At 33.9% G+C, this 16,240-nt stretch overlaps 1 protein-coding gene across 2 annotated transcripts; it reads left to right on the top strand.

Moving 5' to 3' along the window:
- The first annotated feature begins 3,095 nt into the window (after positions 1–3,095).
- Positions 3,096–11,619, top strand: LOC133174179 (uncharacterized). Of its 2 annotated transcripts, none has more exons than XM_061309242.1 (2): positions 3,096–3,143; positions 9,774–11,619. In XM_061309242.1, the coding sequence occupies exon 2, from the start codon at positions 9,824–9,826 to the stop codon at positions 11,486–11,488; it is 1,665 nt and encodes a 554-aa protein (XP_061165226.1). In that variant the 5' UTR covers positions 3,096–3,143; positions 9,774–9,823; the 3' UTR covers positions 11,489–11,619. The 2 variants fall into 2 exon arrangements, with proteins under 2 accessions (XP_061165226.1, XP_061165227.1); XM_061309243.1 differs by having other exon boundaries at positions 3,099–3,143; positions 9,777–11,619.
- The last annotated feature ends 4,621 nt before the right edge of the window (positions 11,620–16,240 follow it).

Raw genomic sequence — 16,240 nt, forward strand, 5'->3', positions numbered from 1 at the left:
TATTATACTTGGATATTTATAAAATTCAAAAGTTTATCTTTCCATTGATATATAGAAGTCTATGTAAAAAGCCTCCATTTTATTTCTTTGTAGAGGTCAGTTTTGCTTATCCCTCAAGTAACGTCCTGATAACGTCATACATAAAACTGTGTTTTGCACCCTAAGTCGGATCACCGGATGTGAAAGTGTGAGTATAAGTCGGACCACCGGGTGTGAAATTAAAGTCGGCGGATCAGTCACATTCAAATTTTTGGTTGATGACAAAATTTTTAAGAAATTCTTCTTTTTTCACAAGGAGTTATGAGCCTTGAGGAACAACTGAACATCAACAGTATTTTTATGAACTCTCTAAGACGCATACAAGCAATATTTTTTGTCACATATACAAGTTTTTTGTGGGTTTTTTCATATTGCTCTCATACAAATTAATCTTTTTTCATTAAAACACTTGTATAGTGTTGACTTGAAATATCCTATGTTCCCCCCAATACCACTGGTCTTGCCCAACCTAGAGCTATGCTTATAGTACCTCTTCATGTCCCGACAAATATCCCTATAACCTTGACCTTGCATGTCTAAATGACCTTTGGTGAAGATTGTGACACACTTTCTGTCAGGTCATAATTTCACCTAAAGTAATACCAAATGCACGCATGAGCATACGTTACTCTGATTAAAATTTTAGTTTGGACAGGAGATTGAGCGGACAGACGATTCCTTTATGGTTTGTTCTAGAAAATAAAGAACAGAGATCAAGCGAGTTTCCTGCTGGCCTTGGATCTGGAATGGTGTTTGAAATTAAAATTTCTTCTGTGAGTCATAACATTTGATCTCTCTACATTTCGTAAACTCGATTCTTCAGAAAAATAAGCAACCAAAACAATGATGTTATGATGATGACATTTAAAGAAATCGGGACCAAAAACAAATCTAAAAGATTAGACGAAATATGAAGATATGAGTAAGTGTCCTTTATCTGGAGATGGAACTAAATGTTGAGATGTTGCCATGCATACATCCGACAGTTTACATGTTTATGGGTGATTTACTTAAATATCCAACTCAGTGGACACCATTACTGATAACCGTGTACTAAAGGGAGATCTTTAAGGGAAAAAAAATTAAAATCACGTTTGGCAGACAGGTTAAAATTTTAAGGATAGAGAAAACAGGGGATAGGGGAGGGAAAGGAGGGGCAGAGATTAGGAGATTAGACGGAGAGGAGAGGAGGGATAATTATACCTGACCCCCACCCCGCATATTTATTTATTTATTTACCGTACATTTCTTGATTCCTGACAAAGGAGTGATATGATTATGTCTACTAACAAATGCTTGTAAAATTGCTGAAAGTCTCTGTGACTATTACAGCTTAAAATAGTGTAAATGACGTCCGCCTGTATAACAGGACGCTCCACGAATCTACAAGACACGGACTTGTTTGATATTCTGGAATTGATAGTAAAACACTTCCGCACCAGAGGCTGCTATCTTTGACATTAATTCCGATTACAGCCAGTTCAGGTGAAAATTATACAAATTACAAGGTTTGACAGCGACTTGTATGTTTTTATGAGCGCTGTCTATCGATTTAAGTATCTTCTCCCTTCCGCTGCAGAGTCCTCTGTCTCGGATTAAGCTGTTTTGTTTATATTTGTTACTGTAGCAACGTCTTTTCTCTCCTAATCACCTGACAGTGGGATTTTTGCAAATTGAATCAGCTGTACATAAAACAATCCATGCGCGTCAATCTCCCTAAGCTTCTCTGTTTATCTCAAGACGACTAAATTTTCTTTATTCCAGAAGCATCTCACTTAAATCGCCCTATATTTGCGACAGTTCTATAAATATTTGGCCGAGGACCCCAGCCTCCTTGTCAACCACAAGAATAGCTTTACTTAGTAACCTAGATAGCACTTCCGGGCAGCATGTAGCGTCATTATCAGAAATTGTCGTGTGTTTTTTTTTTTTTTTTTGCTATGGAATCCACATGAAGCTTTCAAGAGAGTGACAAGAATTTAAAGCAAAAAGAAAGGTAAGAGGCATGTTTAATTATTTAAGGTAGCGTAAAAATCAAAAAGCATTCTATAGAGAAACATAAAAGCACGAGAGACACTCCAAATTAGATTAACTAGATTAATTGTATTTATTGAGTAATGTTAATGTAAGCCGAGGAAACAATATATTGAGAAGATGAACCAAATTGCCGATAGTTCGTACATGAAATTGAATGACAATGTCCCCGTTCACAGTATAGTCAAGCGTGCCGCCGTCATTGATTAATGCAACGCTCCAGGGAAAATATATATCTTTTTAATCAACTTTACTGATATACCGAAAGCTTACATTGCAAAATATCTCTCTCTCTCTCTCTCTCTCTCTCTCTCTCCTAAAACTTGACGACGTAATGGACTGCACCGTAGGAATGTCGAATTATTTTTTAGTTTGTCATTTGATTGTGACGTAACCATCAATAGATCCGATTAAAGGATTAACAATAGAGCACGTGCACACTGCATATTAGACAAACACTCATCTACTTGCAGATCTAAAAACATGAATACGCCGTATAATTACCTCTTAAAATACTGAACAAATATTTACGAAAAGGTTTAATATACATTTGACAGGAAAACGGAACAAATGTTTCATAACAAAAATTCCATCGTGTCATTCTCTGTCTTTGTTTAATTTTCAGACTAATTTCACTTTTTGTGTTTGAATGAAACTTTAAATGCAGAATTACACTTCAGACTTGACATCTGCTAAATACAACAAAGGTGGCGAGACTCTGAAATTGACTGACTATGGATCCGTAGAAGACATATATGGAACCGTTTTCATCTTAAGTTCCGAGGGTTGCTCTCATCAATGATTCAGACAGCGAGGGGGACCGATTCCTTTCGACGTCTGGATACTATATCGGATTTATGAGTCGTATTTTAAAAAATAAAACTTAGTTTGGACCTATCTGTGTGGCGGGTCCGTATTGATTACACTGAAGGTATCAGTTCACGGTGTCATCGCTTCTCTGTCGCTCTTTGCATATTGATCTGTAGGCTTATTGTGCAATTAAATATTTTTTCCATCATTTCAGATGACAACGTTGAATATTGCGGATGTGAAATTACCCTGCTAATAAGGTAGGCCGTATCTTTTTTAAAAAATGGATATCTATCTCCTCAATCAATATTTCATCTCAATAATATTTACATTTTGAAATCATTTCATATCATAATCAGTTTTACTTATTGAGTTAATCTATAGAAATATTGAAGTGTGCATTGTTGGAATTTAAATCTAACTGACGTGCTGCGTTGCTCCTTCGGAGTAAAGTATAGAGGACGAATAAAAGCGTTAAAGAGATTCAGAATGGTCGTAAATTAGAAATTAAACCACATGTTTAAAGAAAACATAAGCGCACTCCTAAACTAATCCCCCCACCGGCGAGACGGATCGGATTAATCTTACTCTTAATGCCAATATTGGATTAAAGGTGAAAGTATGAGATAAAAGGATTAAAACACCTTCTTGTCTCGTGAAAATCTGAAACATAATTTATATGTTTGCTAATTTTGTCATTTCGGAATAATGATTGTGTAATAGACCATTGCCCTGATCAGAACATCATACACTATAGTAGATAGACGCTGCTCTCCCGGACTTATGGTTAGATTCCAAGTGCAAAATCTTTGTGATGGATTTAATTTTACAATTCCACACCCGCTCATAAGAGGTGAGATATAGAGAGAATTTAGCGTGTATCTCTTTCTCAAACCATTTCAGGACAATTTTGATTATATCTATTTTATTTCTACAATTTCGTGTCAAATCTAAGCTATCCCCAGTATGGATATACAGAGCACATTCATGTCATTTTTACGAGTTTTGATTTGTTTATAAGGTTTTATCAGGTTTTTGGCAAAATGAATTCATAGTCTTAGCAATGAAACAAAATATTGCAATAAACGAAACCGTAAACTACATAATTTTTCTTCCATTTAGTGAAATTCGCAGAATTTAGTTCGGAAAAACATTTTTCCTTTATGTCAACACTACCTCATTTCAAATGCGTATTCTTAAATGTCAAAAATTGAAATAAAATCGTTTTGGTCTGTTATTAGATGAACACCGATTTTATATTGAATTTTGTTTCTCGGTATCTCGCCATTTTATACGTGTTAAACAAGTTAAAGTTAAAAACATATATGATTTTTAAGAGTTCACGTCTCATGATCTTTAACAACCCAAACATTGCCAATCCCAATCAAACTGCGTAATAATCCATTTCTATAATTCAGCATATATATATATATATATATATATATATATATATATATATATATATATATATATATATATATATATATATATATTCCTAAAGAATTTTTAAGAAGAATATCATTGGAAAAGGTAGGTAAAGCAGATATCGAAGACTTCAAATCAGAAAAATACTCTGTTCAGTGGGTAAAAGTTCTGTACAATTAGTCCACTAGTTGCATTTTCAGTAAACCGTGCTGCATTTATTTACAAAAATAATAATGATAATAAATCCAAGGTCTGTAAATATGTATATATCTATTAAATCTATAAGACTGAAATCGGTTGTAGGGCTCTATTCAATACTCAATTAATTTTTTATAACTACCTTTGTATGGATAAATTTTTTGCAAAATATAACATTGTTATACATTGTTCGTTCTCGTGCATCTCTGAGTACATCTTCCTATTATGCTGCATGTAAATAACTGAAAATGAGAGGTACGGAGTATGTTGTAGAAGGATTAGAGTCGATTAAATTGTCGAGATAAAGTGTCGGAGGGAAGCTTTGATCTCTTATATATATATATATATATATATATATATATATATATATATATATATATATATATATATATAGTTTTTGGCATCAGCACTCCTTCTAATGCCTCGATTTAACTTAATGTGTAGAGCAAAAAAGTTGCTGTAGCTGCGATCGATTTGAAGCTCAGGTTTAAGCGAATAGAATATTAAAATTTAAAAAACGTTCCTGCAAACACTTTTTTTTATTACTAGTACCTAAATATTTATTTTCTCATTACCTACACATGACAGCGTTTTATAGCGCTAAGTATACTCAGTCAGAAGGGTTACTCTTACACACTCAGGGATTGCCATGTAAAGTGAAATGTAAATAAAAAGGTGTTAAGCTCACCTGAGCAAAAGGCTAAAATGAGATTTACTTGTCGAAATTTGCGCCGGCCGTCTGATGTCTGTCTATAAACTATATAAATAATAATAAGTCATTACAGTTCTCTTTACTTCATGCATGACGCCTAGGGTTAGAATATATCCACAATAGGAAGTCAAAGTTTTAAAGAGGAAATACATTTATATTGGGAAAATGAGGCAAATTTTCATCTGGATACTAACGGAACTTAATTAGAAAAATTAATATGCAATTATCCTCGTACATTTTAGATTTCAGGGACTTGTTTTACGAAAGAATAACGTCTTGAAAAGTTTATGATATTTATAAAATTATATTATTCACATTAATTAAAATCACAATTGTATCAACGTAACAAACTGTAGTATAAAAGAAGAGATTGGTCTAGTGCAGAACTGTAGCTCTCCAAAAAAAATATTGACAGACCGGACCTGGTTGTCCATTTCAATTTTTTTCAGACCAGAGAGCTACAGATCAGAAGCAGAGTTTGGTCTTCTGTAACACGTGACCCAGTTTGTTCAAAACAGTGAAGCAGGGCTAAGGCAGTGCCTTAGTGGAGGGTGAAGCTTATAGGAAACAACTTTACATATCTCAAAATTGAAAAGCAAGCTACATGTACATTGTATAGGATGGATTCCGATGTTTCCAAAATCATTCCCTAGTGGATAGGATGGACAGACAGTCAAAATATTGCCCTATTTCGCTCCACTATTGTAGCAGAGCTCAAGGTTTTACAGAAGGTATAAGCAAACTCTCAGTAAAAACAGAGCTATTTTTTTTTAAAAGTTGATAAGTATTATACTGTAAGTTAAAATGGTTAAAAACGCTTGTTAAGATTAGGCCTTAGATATAATATGGTATCTTTTAACTTTTTTTATATAAGAAGAAAGAGACATATGTGATTTATCAGAGTTATTACCAGTTTAGAGTTGAAAATTGTCAAGACATCCGTACATTTATAGAAATTGTGTTTTGATTACCTGTGTTTTCATTGCCTGAAAAACTTACCAGGTATTCTTCATAAATCTTTGAGATCTAAATGCAGTATTTATGTATTATATTTCGTTTTATCACAGGTAACTGACGTTGTACTTTTTCTTATCACTAAATATAAAACTCCAACCCCCACCCCTCTAGAAGGGTATATTTTTGTGAATAACAAATTATTCTCGAGTGCTTGTGCTTTTTATTAATAAATTTTCTTTCTGGGCTATAAAAAAATGCACTATGTGTCGTCATCCATCACCCAACTTTATCGAATCTTCTTTTTTGTAAAATTATTTATTTTTTAAGAAGGTCATTAGCACATTAATGCCTGTTTTCTCTTAGGCATTAAAGGAAATAAGGCACCCATCTGATAGAAATATTTTTATATTCACTTCCTTTGCCTGAACTCTATAAACCGTTGCGATGATGAAATGTTAATGTGTTACATGTAGCAATGTTTTACAGTGAAAATCTGGCATTTTCAGATATTTTGTTGCTCACAGCATGGATAGTTTTTGGTGCCCCTACATATTTCGATCGACATGTTCCACTGCGATCTTTCAACTCTCCTTTTTTTTAATTTTTAAATTTCTTAACCTGAAAACTATACAGTGTTTAAACTAATCTTTTCACATGTCAAAACTATATCTTTAATAAGGGTTCTTCAGTGATTTCTGTAATGAAGCACAGTTTTTACATACGCTTTCACTTTCATCTTTGCAGAGATCATTTTAAAACAGTTTTCTGCTCAGTGTAGTGACCATGCTTATTTAAAAGTGAATTTCTTTGTGAGAACAATAAGAAAAAAAACATGCGTTTTTCTGTGTTTAGGAGTTCTTTAATTAACAATTAACATTTCATTTATTGACAACACCGTCATACATTGGTGTATAGTCATGAATACAACAATCAACATACATGTACATCAAAATATCCAGTTTACTAACATGCACTTACTGCAGTCATATGTTTGCATATCAGTTATGTTATTAGAACTTTTCGACTGTGAAAAAATAAAATTAAATACTTCTACATTTTATTATGATAAATCCTATGTTGCATTACTTATTGGATGACCCTTGTAGCAATTGTATCCCCTGATGTAAAGAGCAAATATCATTTACCGAATACAAGGAGGTGAAAAATAAAAATACTCCTATTTAGTTCATAAAATAAAAGTAGAAGTTAATGGACTATAACATTTCGATTCTAAGTTATAATTTGAGACTTATTTAAAAAGAGAAGTACTATTTCTTGTTGAGGAACGGACATTCTAAGTGCACGATTACGTTATACCAACCAATTTGATATCTTTGAGAGGGGGTAGTCCTTTTCCTAAATCTCAGTTTCCTTTCTGTTTTGGGTATTACCATTATCAGTCAGCTTGTGTTGTGTGTGTGTGTGTTGGGGGGGGGGGGGGGCATATTCCCTCTCTCATTGACTTGTGCTTGGTATAAGAAGAAATTTGTTATATATACACTCGATTATCCCTGCATTTTCTAGGACTGTGGGATTAGTGTTTAGGGTATTCATCCGATTGACAGCATTTCGAGGATGTTGACCGATTAACACCGAAGGGCGGATAAAATATTCCGACATAGATAAGGCGTACATACCCGACAGGCGGCGATAAATCACGTCGCTACCGCAGATACATTGTTAAACAATTATTCCGAATTTTTATTCGATTATCGGACAGTTTACATCGATTTGTGAAAGATATGATAATATACTGCCAGAGGGTATTGATGCGTTCCCAAAAATTAATTAAATACTGTCATCTATATGGTAAATTGTTGCGAACACTTTTTTAAAGCTAGCGACAAATGTTTCACTAATAACCAAATATCTTATTACATACCGGCTATCTAACGAAGGGGTATTTTATTTATTGTAACATTCTTGCTTAGAGATGAAGCCTTAAGCACCCTCTTCAACAGAGATAAGAGAGGGTTATTATAAATTACTGATAATACAGGATGCCAATTTACAACAGGATCAATTTTCTTGTTTTCCCAAATGAAAATTTACGATCTGGAGAACTATTCTGTTGTTGTTAATAAATACTATTAACTAAAACATCCTTGTATGTTACTTAGATAGAACTGCAAACATTAAACAGCTCCGCTATCTGTAGGCAAAAGCTGCCGCTCCTAGCCTTTCTAAATGAAAATACAAAATAAGACAATGATTTCTGTTGATTGTTCGTTGGATTAAAAAATCTATATGCCAGTTCTTTTTTTTTTTAACATCTCCATATATTAGTGCGTATTCATGTTTAAGTCATGACCCCCCCCCCCCTTCCAAAGGCTACAATGGAACCACAAAAGGGATTCCAAAGTTTTATATAAAAAGTACAGGTTAGGATGTTATGTGAAGCAAAAAAAATAATATTCTATAGAACAGCTTGATTACAGTAAGTTAGAGTCAATTTTCTTAAATTACAATCCCTAAAACAATATAATTTCATTAAATGAATAAGCATGTCTTCCACCTGTACAGCTGTTGATAGTTAAAGTATGCAACCATCCCCATGTATTGCAGACTCCTAGTCATGTTCCCTTTGGTGTCACAGTAGGCGTTCCAAATTAAAAAAAAAATGCTATCTCCAGAAGAAGAATGCTAAAATGTCCGTCTCCAGAATCTGTCTGCTAAAAAGTCCGTCAGCAGAATGTGTCTGCTAAAAAGTCCGTCTCCACAATAAGAACTCTAAAATGTCCGTCTCCAGAATCTGTCTGCTAAAATGTCTGTTTCAGGTGAGCTATATTGACCAATTCAGTGCTTTTCCCATTTCACTAATTGACTGAAAATGTAAGGGTAATATTTACATCATCAATCTTTAGATATTGGTAATTAACAGATTAAAATTTGATACACATTCGCGTCTACCTTAGCGAGTTAGGTTTGTTTGTGTCTTTAACGGTTAAGGTTTTAGCAATAGAAAAGAGTCTAAAGTAGAAATAGTGTATTTGAATAGTGTCTTACAAAATGTATTTGTCAAGCTTAAGCTACGTTATGTAAGATATTTCAATGACAAAGGATCCCGGGGGTTCCACACGTCAGCTAGCTCCATTACTTTAAAGCAAAAGACAAATTTTACTCGCTAATGGACAACTGATGCAAACAATTCTTTAATGTGAACCAGCGATTGTGTCCTTTCTCTAATGTACTTGTGCAATAAACGAGAACAAAGAAATGTTTTTACAGAGCCATTTTAATATGGATTTGCAGGATGATACTGCAACTGTCAATTCTGAATCGGAAATGTTCAAGAAAAACAATCATTGTTTAACAGCCTTTACCTTCACAGGTCAAGAGGAAGTGTCATTAGACAACACATAAACGAAATGAAATTTCCTATTTAAATGTCAGTATCGGCTCAGCACATTTTAATCACCATCTCACGCGTTCACTGACATTGATCGCTATGTAGAACATTGTAATCCCTCTTTGTAGAACTCTTTTTATGCATGAGAAATGCAGAAAGCATGCATTTTAATTCTTTTTGCGTTTGGTTAAAATTAAATACAATTGTTATGATAATAATTGGACAATTGTTATATCTTTTTTTTTTAAGTAGACAATATGGCATGAAGAAGAAATACCTACAGAACTGATTCGAGAGAGATGGCAAGTGAAGTGTGCCAACCCCATAGCGGTCACGTGATTAACCAGCATGGAATGTCACGCCCGAACTCAAATCGGTACAGCCTTGCTTTCAGTACCTCTAGACCAAAAACGGATCAGCCGTCCATTACACCACGTGACTTAGGAGACTGGACAGATCAGGAATCTTTGGACACAGAAAGGTCCAGTATCTTACAAAGGCCGATGACCGCTAGACCCATATCGAGAAGAAGTCGAACATTTGTCACAACGGATGAAGGTGGATCTAATAACACTTCATATCATACTTTGGGAAAGAATATGAAAAATGTACAAGGAACAAATCCCACACATGCACCGACTCTGATAAATAGTTATTATAACCACAGCCCTGGATATGATTTTGAGAAGTTTAGCGGTAATATTCGAGACGACGAGGAATACTACCTCGATATGGACCCAATCGAATACTTTTACAGTCCAGTGTTCGATTTGTATCCGTATGGCTACATACTGAAAAATCAGTCAAAAACAGTTCAAACACCAAAGAAATATAGTAATACCTATCCATCAACAGGAGATATTGAAAGCAAAGAAAATCTAAATGATAATTTTTTGACCACCAAGACAACAAAAGAGACAAGAGACTCAGATCCAAGAACCCTTCAACCCGTGAATAATTTATCCTTGAAAGCAAATCCATTTCCCCCACGCAGTCGTCTCCCCGTCCCTATTGCGAATCCCACGTTCAAGAAAGCAATATTTAAACATGATACCAGTCCAACTGTTCAAAGTATCGAATATCGCAGGGATTTGTTTGAACCGAAACAGAAAATAACAAAGATGGGTTCATTAGCAAACAATTCATCATTACTGTCACACGAATATCAAACAGAGCAAACAAAGGCGCCAAACAAGCGCGGGGACACGTTCTCCAACTCCAAAATCAATTACCTTGGCGCTAAAAGAAAACAAAATGATACAGTGGTGAAATCGGGGTCGTCTAATTCAAAGTTTGAAGTAGTTGATAGAGACCCGGATAACAGAACAAACAGCTTGATTACTGGTGATTTGGTTAATCAGCCAACAAGAGACGACTCGAATAATCGCTTAAAGTCTCGCGAAAAGTGTTCGTATAACAGATTACGGGAGTATTCCCATAACTCGCCTAATTACAGTGTATCTAAAAAGCCCTCAGAATTGAACATTGAAAGATCTCCGGTGAACGGAAAACAATCAGTAAAGTACCTTGGCAACCGAGAAAGAAGTCACAAGTTCAGTGAGAAATGGACTACGTCTGGTCGTATGTTGGATAGTCATTCGATTCTGACAAAACACAAATCAAATGTAACGAACCAGCAACCTCTGTTTAGACCCAAAGCACCGGAAGTTCCGAATCAAATTCAGTCACGTGATCAGAATGCAACCAGAAGACCTCTTTCCGAGGATATAAACAGTGTGATCGCGAAGGAAAATAATTCATCAGAAGTTAAAGCAGACAGACTTCAGAATTCTCCTTTCGTTGGGAAATCCAAGCACCCTTATTTGAGAACAGGAAAACAACTGAGTCTGCCGAAGATTCGGCCACAGACGGAAAAACCCCCATTGTTAGAAGTCAGACCCCCTAACTCACCTCCCAGAAAACTGAAACCAATTTTGGTCAAATTTGATAACATGCATTTTTGAAGAAAAAAGAAATCAGTCATTAACATTTTTATTGTTGTGCTGCAGACATTTACTGCTGTGCGTGTTTTTTTTTAAATTTTTTTAACAATTTCGCTGAATTCTTTGAACTTGGAGACAATGCATTGATTTTATTTTATGCTTTTCGTTTTTAAAGTGCTCTGAACACCTTAATATTACTTAATTTTATATAATTAAGCAGATCTGTGTTGTCAATTTTGTTCATATACATCTACTCAAGTACGATTTGAAAAACTCTTGCCAACTCAGCCTATGAGATGAATAGTTTTTATTGTGTACGTGCACAGAAGATTAAAATGGTGCTTATATTTTGTAGAAGAAAATCTCTATGAGATTCATTAATAAACTAAGAGTGAGTAAAGTTCTGTGCCAAGACAAAGTCTCAATGCAGACGACTACCTTCAAAATTGAGACAAATTAAAATTCACTTTCTCTCTCTGCTTGGACGGAATCATCACAATCAATCGGACACAGTGCTTGGCTTGTTGAAAATTCATTCTCATCAGTAGTGAATTAAAAATGGATTGCAGTTTGTCAACAATAAGTCTACACAAATCGACATATTCATTTGCTCCCTTTTTTTAATTAGAGAAAAATACATTTATGTTTATTTGTCAAAATAATGTGATCAAAGATGGAATTTTAAACCTAAGTATGAAATACCCAGGCCACAATTCTGCTCGCTGTACGGCTATTGCCACTATTGCAGTGAGACGCAATGAGCATTCGTTTAATATATACATATTTGAAATATTGAATTTTTTTTGTAAAAAAGGTTCTCATGTCATCTAATTTGTATATAATGTTATGTTCAAGTTTTGAGATTCAAGAATCAGATATACTTTTGTCATTACACTGGAGATTAAAAACTTAATTTGAAAAAGAAATATCTCATACAATGTTTGACTTTTACCAAACTCTAGATGTGCGCAAAGATATATATTCATTGTTACATCATTATTATTGTTAATAAATTGTGACTTGCAATTTTTTTCTTTGTCCCTCATCATAAAATTATAAATAAAGAGTTTGTCAGACGAACACAAAAAGTGTCCTTTCACACGCACCACAATAAAAAAAAGATGCTTTAAGTTTAAGCATTCATTAAAACTGAAATACAAAATGGTAAGACAATATGACAGGAGTAAAACAATTTCGAATATCGATTGTCAAAAGCATTAGTTCTATGGATCAAATTTCCCATTAAATTTTGAATTCATTTATGTAGAGTTGCCATGGATACTGACAATAACAGTTGCGAAATACCTCAATAGAATCGGGTCCTCATATAGGTTTATCTTCATAAAATTGAAATGTAAAGTATCCAAGATTATCGAAAAAATGAACATATTTTATTTAATTCAATTTGTTTTCAATTAAAACATTCTAAATATTTTATTAGGTCAAGAAAAAATAATTAAACACTTAATTTGCATATATTTTCCTCATACAAAGTAGTAGAAGTGATTTCTGTTCATCTTTTAACATTTTACCTTAGGTTAATGACTGAACATGCATGAAATAGATAAATTCAATATTTTCTCCTTGATAAGATTTCATTTTCCTACGTCCAATTTTTATTTTCAGTGTACAGAGGGTCCTTAATTAATTAACGTTATATACTTCAAGGAACTGATAAAAAATAGATTTATCCATTTCTAAATCACTGTTGTTGTTGTCAGTTGTTGTTGTGGGTTTTTTTTGTTTTTTTTTTTTTGTTTTGTTTTGTTTTTGGTTTTTTTTTTTTTTTTTGGTTTTGTTTGTTTTTGTTTTGTTTTTTTTTTTTGGGGGGGGGGGGTTGTTTTGTTTTTTGGGGTTTTGTGTTTTGGTTTTTTTTTTTTTGGTTTTTTTTTTTTTGGTTTTTTTGTTTTTTGGTTTTTTTTGTTTGTTTTTTTTTTGTGACGAGTATTTTTTTTCACAGGATTGTGTTTCATTTCAACAAATCATCAAATAGATATATGTAATTGGGAGGGGGGGGGGACGAGAAAAGACCAACTCTACCAGCCCAACGATTTTAATTTGATGTTCATTAACATTCATTATTTTGAAACTTGCTTACTGTTAAAACTTTCTATGATTCTAGTCAAAATGTTACCTGAATCTTTTTTAAGAACATTTATTTTCATAATTGCTACACAAGGAACCAAATGAAGAAGTATGACTAATCAGTTTTTGTCAAAAGATAATCACCCTAGTCTGGTTTTATATTACTTATAATAAATACATAAACTTCAAGATATGTTCTACCAAGTTCCTACAGTAATTTAAAAATTCAACTAACTGTGAAATATATTAGAAGACAATATTATTACAATTAGGCCAAAAAAAAAATAATCTTGTTTCCTGCTACCAGCCTGAAAAAAATAGGGTAGGTAGGTAGGAAAATTATTTTATTTTATATTTTTATTTTATTTTTTCCGACAGCATTTTTTGGATACGAACTAATACAAGATAAAATTAAACATGTCACAGGTCAACATTGTCTTTTAAAATTGAATTTCATGTCTTTTATGCACAACTCAAGTGGTATTTTATGAAAGTCCATATTTAAAAAAAGAATTTCATGAAATGCTTGTTTTGTGTTAACACGGAAACCGATTACAGAACAGACAGAACGATGAAATTCCAGAAATTCCCGATTTTTTTTCTTCCAAAACTTGAAAAAAAAACTTTAGGGTCGGGTGCAAAAAAATAGGGTAGGTCGGGTAGCAGGAAACAAGACTATTATTTTTTTGGCCTTATCCACTTCGGGGTTATAAATAATATGTTTGTCAAAATTGAGAAATGACACCTCAAATGGCGCTGCAGATCAATCGTGTATCTACGTTTAAAGAGCTACATAAACCCATTCCAATGATTTGTCAGGTTTTATGAATCTCCAAAGAGCATTCAAATTTACATTTCTAACTTTTTTAATATCACTTTAGGGAATGGAAGACGAGAGGTTTCATTAGTTCTCTGTATTTGTTCAATAATATATGATGATAAAAAAAAGATTACAAATATGCTAATACATATATTTATATTGACCGCTTCCATCAGTTAGATAAGCAGTCTAATGTCACATGAATGTTCGTTATTTAAGGCACATGAACATAGCCGATATACTCATCGTTATTGCGTTAACACATTTAAAATTTAGTAGATCAGTATGTGAATCGGCTATTAGAACATTTCTACCGATAGTTTGGACTAACAAACAAGAACGTGATGATGTATTTTGCGCCAACTTAACTCGGTTACAAGCTTATCTTTTAAAAAGATTGGTGAGCTAGCGCTGTAGCATAATAATTAAAACACAGAAGAAGATATCTGAACCATTTGTTACATTTGCTGAATCGATTAATTATTAATTGGAAGGCAGATTGGTGCACTGGGGGTTGAGTTGGGGGGCGGGGGGTGTCACAATTCAGAATGGTGAATCTAAGAGTGTGCTTCACGTCGGCTATGGCATAACTCCTAACTATGCTTTAAGCATTCTGTATTTTACTGTAATTTCAATTTCGAAGTGAAAAATAAAAGGTCAGTAGAACCAATAAGCACCTTCGGGCCTTTCCGGCAAGCTCGGAAAACATATCCGAGGTTGCCGCTGTTTTCCGAGCTTGCCGAAAGATCCATGAAGGTAGATTTGAAAAGCTATGTATTCATTACAACTTTAGAAACAACAGTCTTGGTTTTATAAGACCCGAGTTACTGTTACTTTTTGTTCATTTACGTGCAGGTTAGACAACAAAACACGAAACTTCAGATCATATGTATTTTCAGATGATAAACACTAAATTGACAGGTCTTTCCGACATACTCTGAAAAAGATTTGTATTGTTGTTGTTTTTTTTCCCGAGCTTCCGGAATTATCCACTAAGGTGGTAAAACTGTAAGGAAAGCTAGATGTCTAGAATCTTGGCATTATATGGTCAATTTTTTTCTTGTACTTTTATGTGTAGGTTAGACAATAAATTATAAAAAGAATTCATTCAGAATCCGGATCTAGACTGGTATTTAGTCAGCCCGGCTTCTATTTTTGTATGACAAAACGAAATTGTTATCGTATAATCTATCTACAGTAGTTTTCCCAGAATCCCCGACCGTGAAATCGAGCATGCGTATTTCAGAAATATAGACTAACGTAGTTGCTAGCGCTCGAGAGCGCTAGCAATAATTACCCGATTTTTTTTCCTGCTAACACTTGATCTGGTGTGAAATATACAATCTACTCACTGTTTGGAAGTCAGTTCGGTGTGACACATAAATTCACTGTTTGACAGTACTGATCGGTGTGACACATAATTTCACTGTTTGACAGTACTGTTCGGTGAAACATGAACAAGTCACCATATACTGTAAGTCCAAGCTAGCGATAAATTTGTACCATGTCCAGGGTACGGGGTAAAAAAGGAAAGAGAAATGGGGGAGAAGAGGGGTGAATGAAGGAGAAAAGGAGATGCAAGGAAAACAGAAGAAAATAGGAAAATGAAGGGATAGAAGTATTCCACAGCACATATTAACTCTACACACACCAACAGTTCTCAGAAGCCTGAGAAAGTTTTACGTTTCCCTCTCATAATATGTTCAGTTGGTCTTTTACCAAAATCAGAAGTTATTTTAAGTTTTGGGGTGAACCTCGATCCAAAATCTCCCATTAAGTTTACAAATTTTCTAAGAAGAAATACGTCTGATATCAAAAATATATAAACCAAGGCCTTTGAAAGGAGGCTTATTGATTCGATCGCATCC

Source organism: Saccostrea echinata, unplaced genomic scaffold (genome assembly GCF_033153115.1).
Source record: "Saccostrea echinata isolate AGI-Se365-2 ecotype Australia unplaced genomic scaffold, CSIRO_AGI_Sech_v1 ptg000057l, whole genome shotgun sequence".
NCBI lineage: Eukaryota > Metazoa > Mollusca > Bivalvia > Ostreida > Ostreidae > Saccostrea > Saccostrea echinata.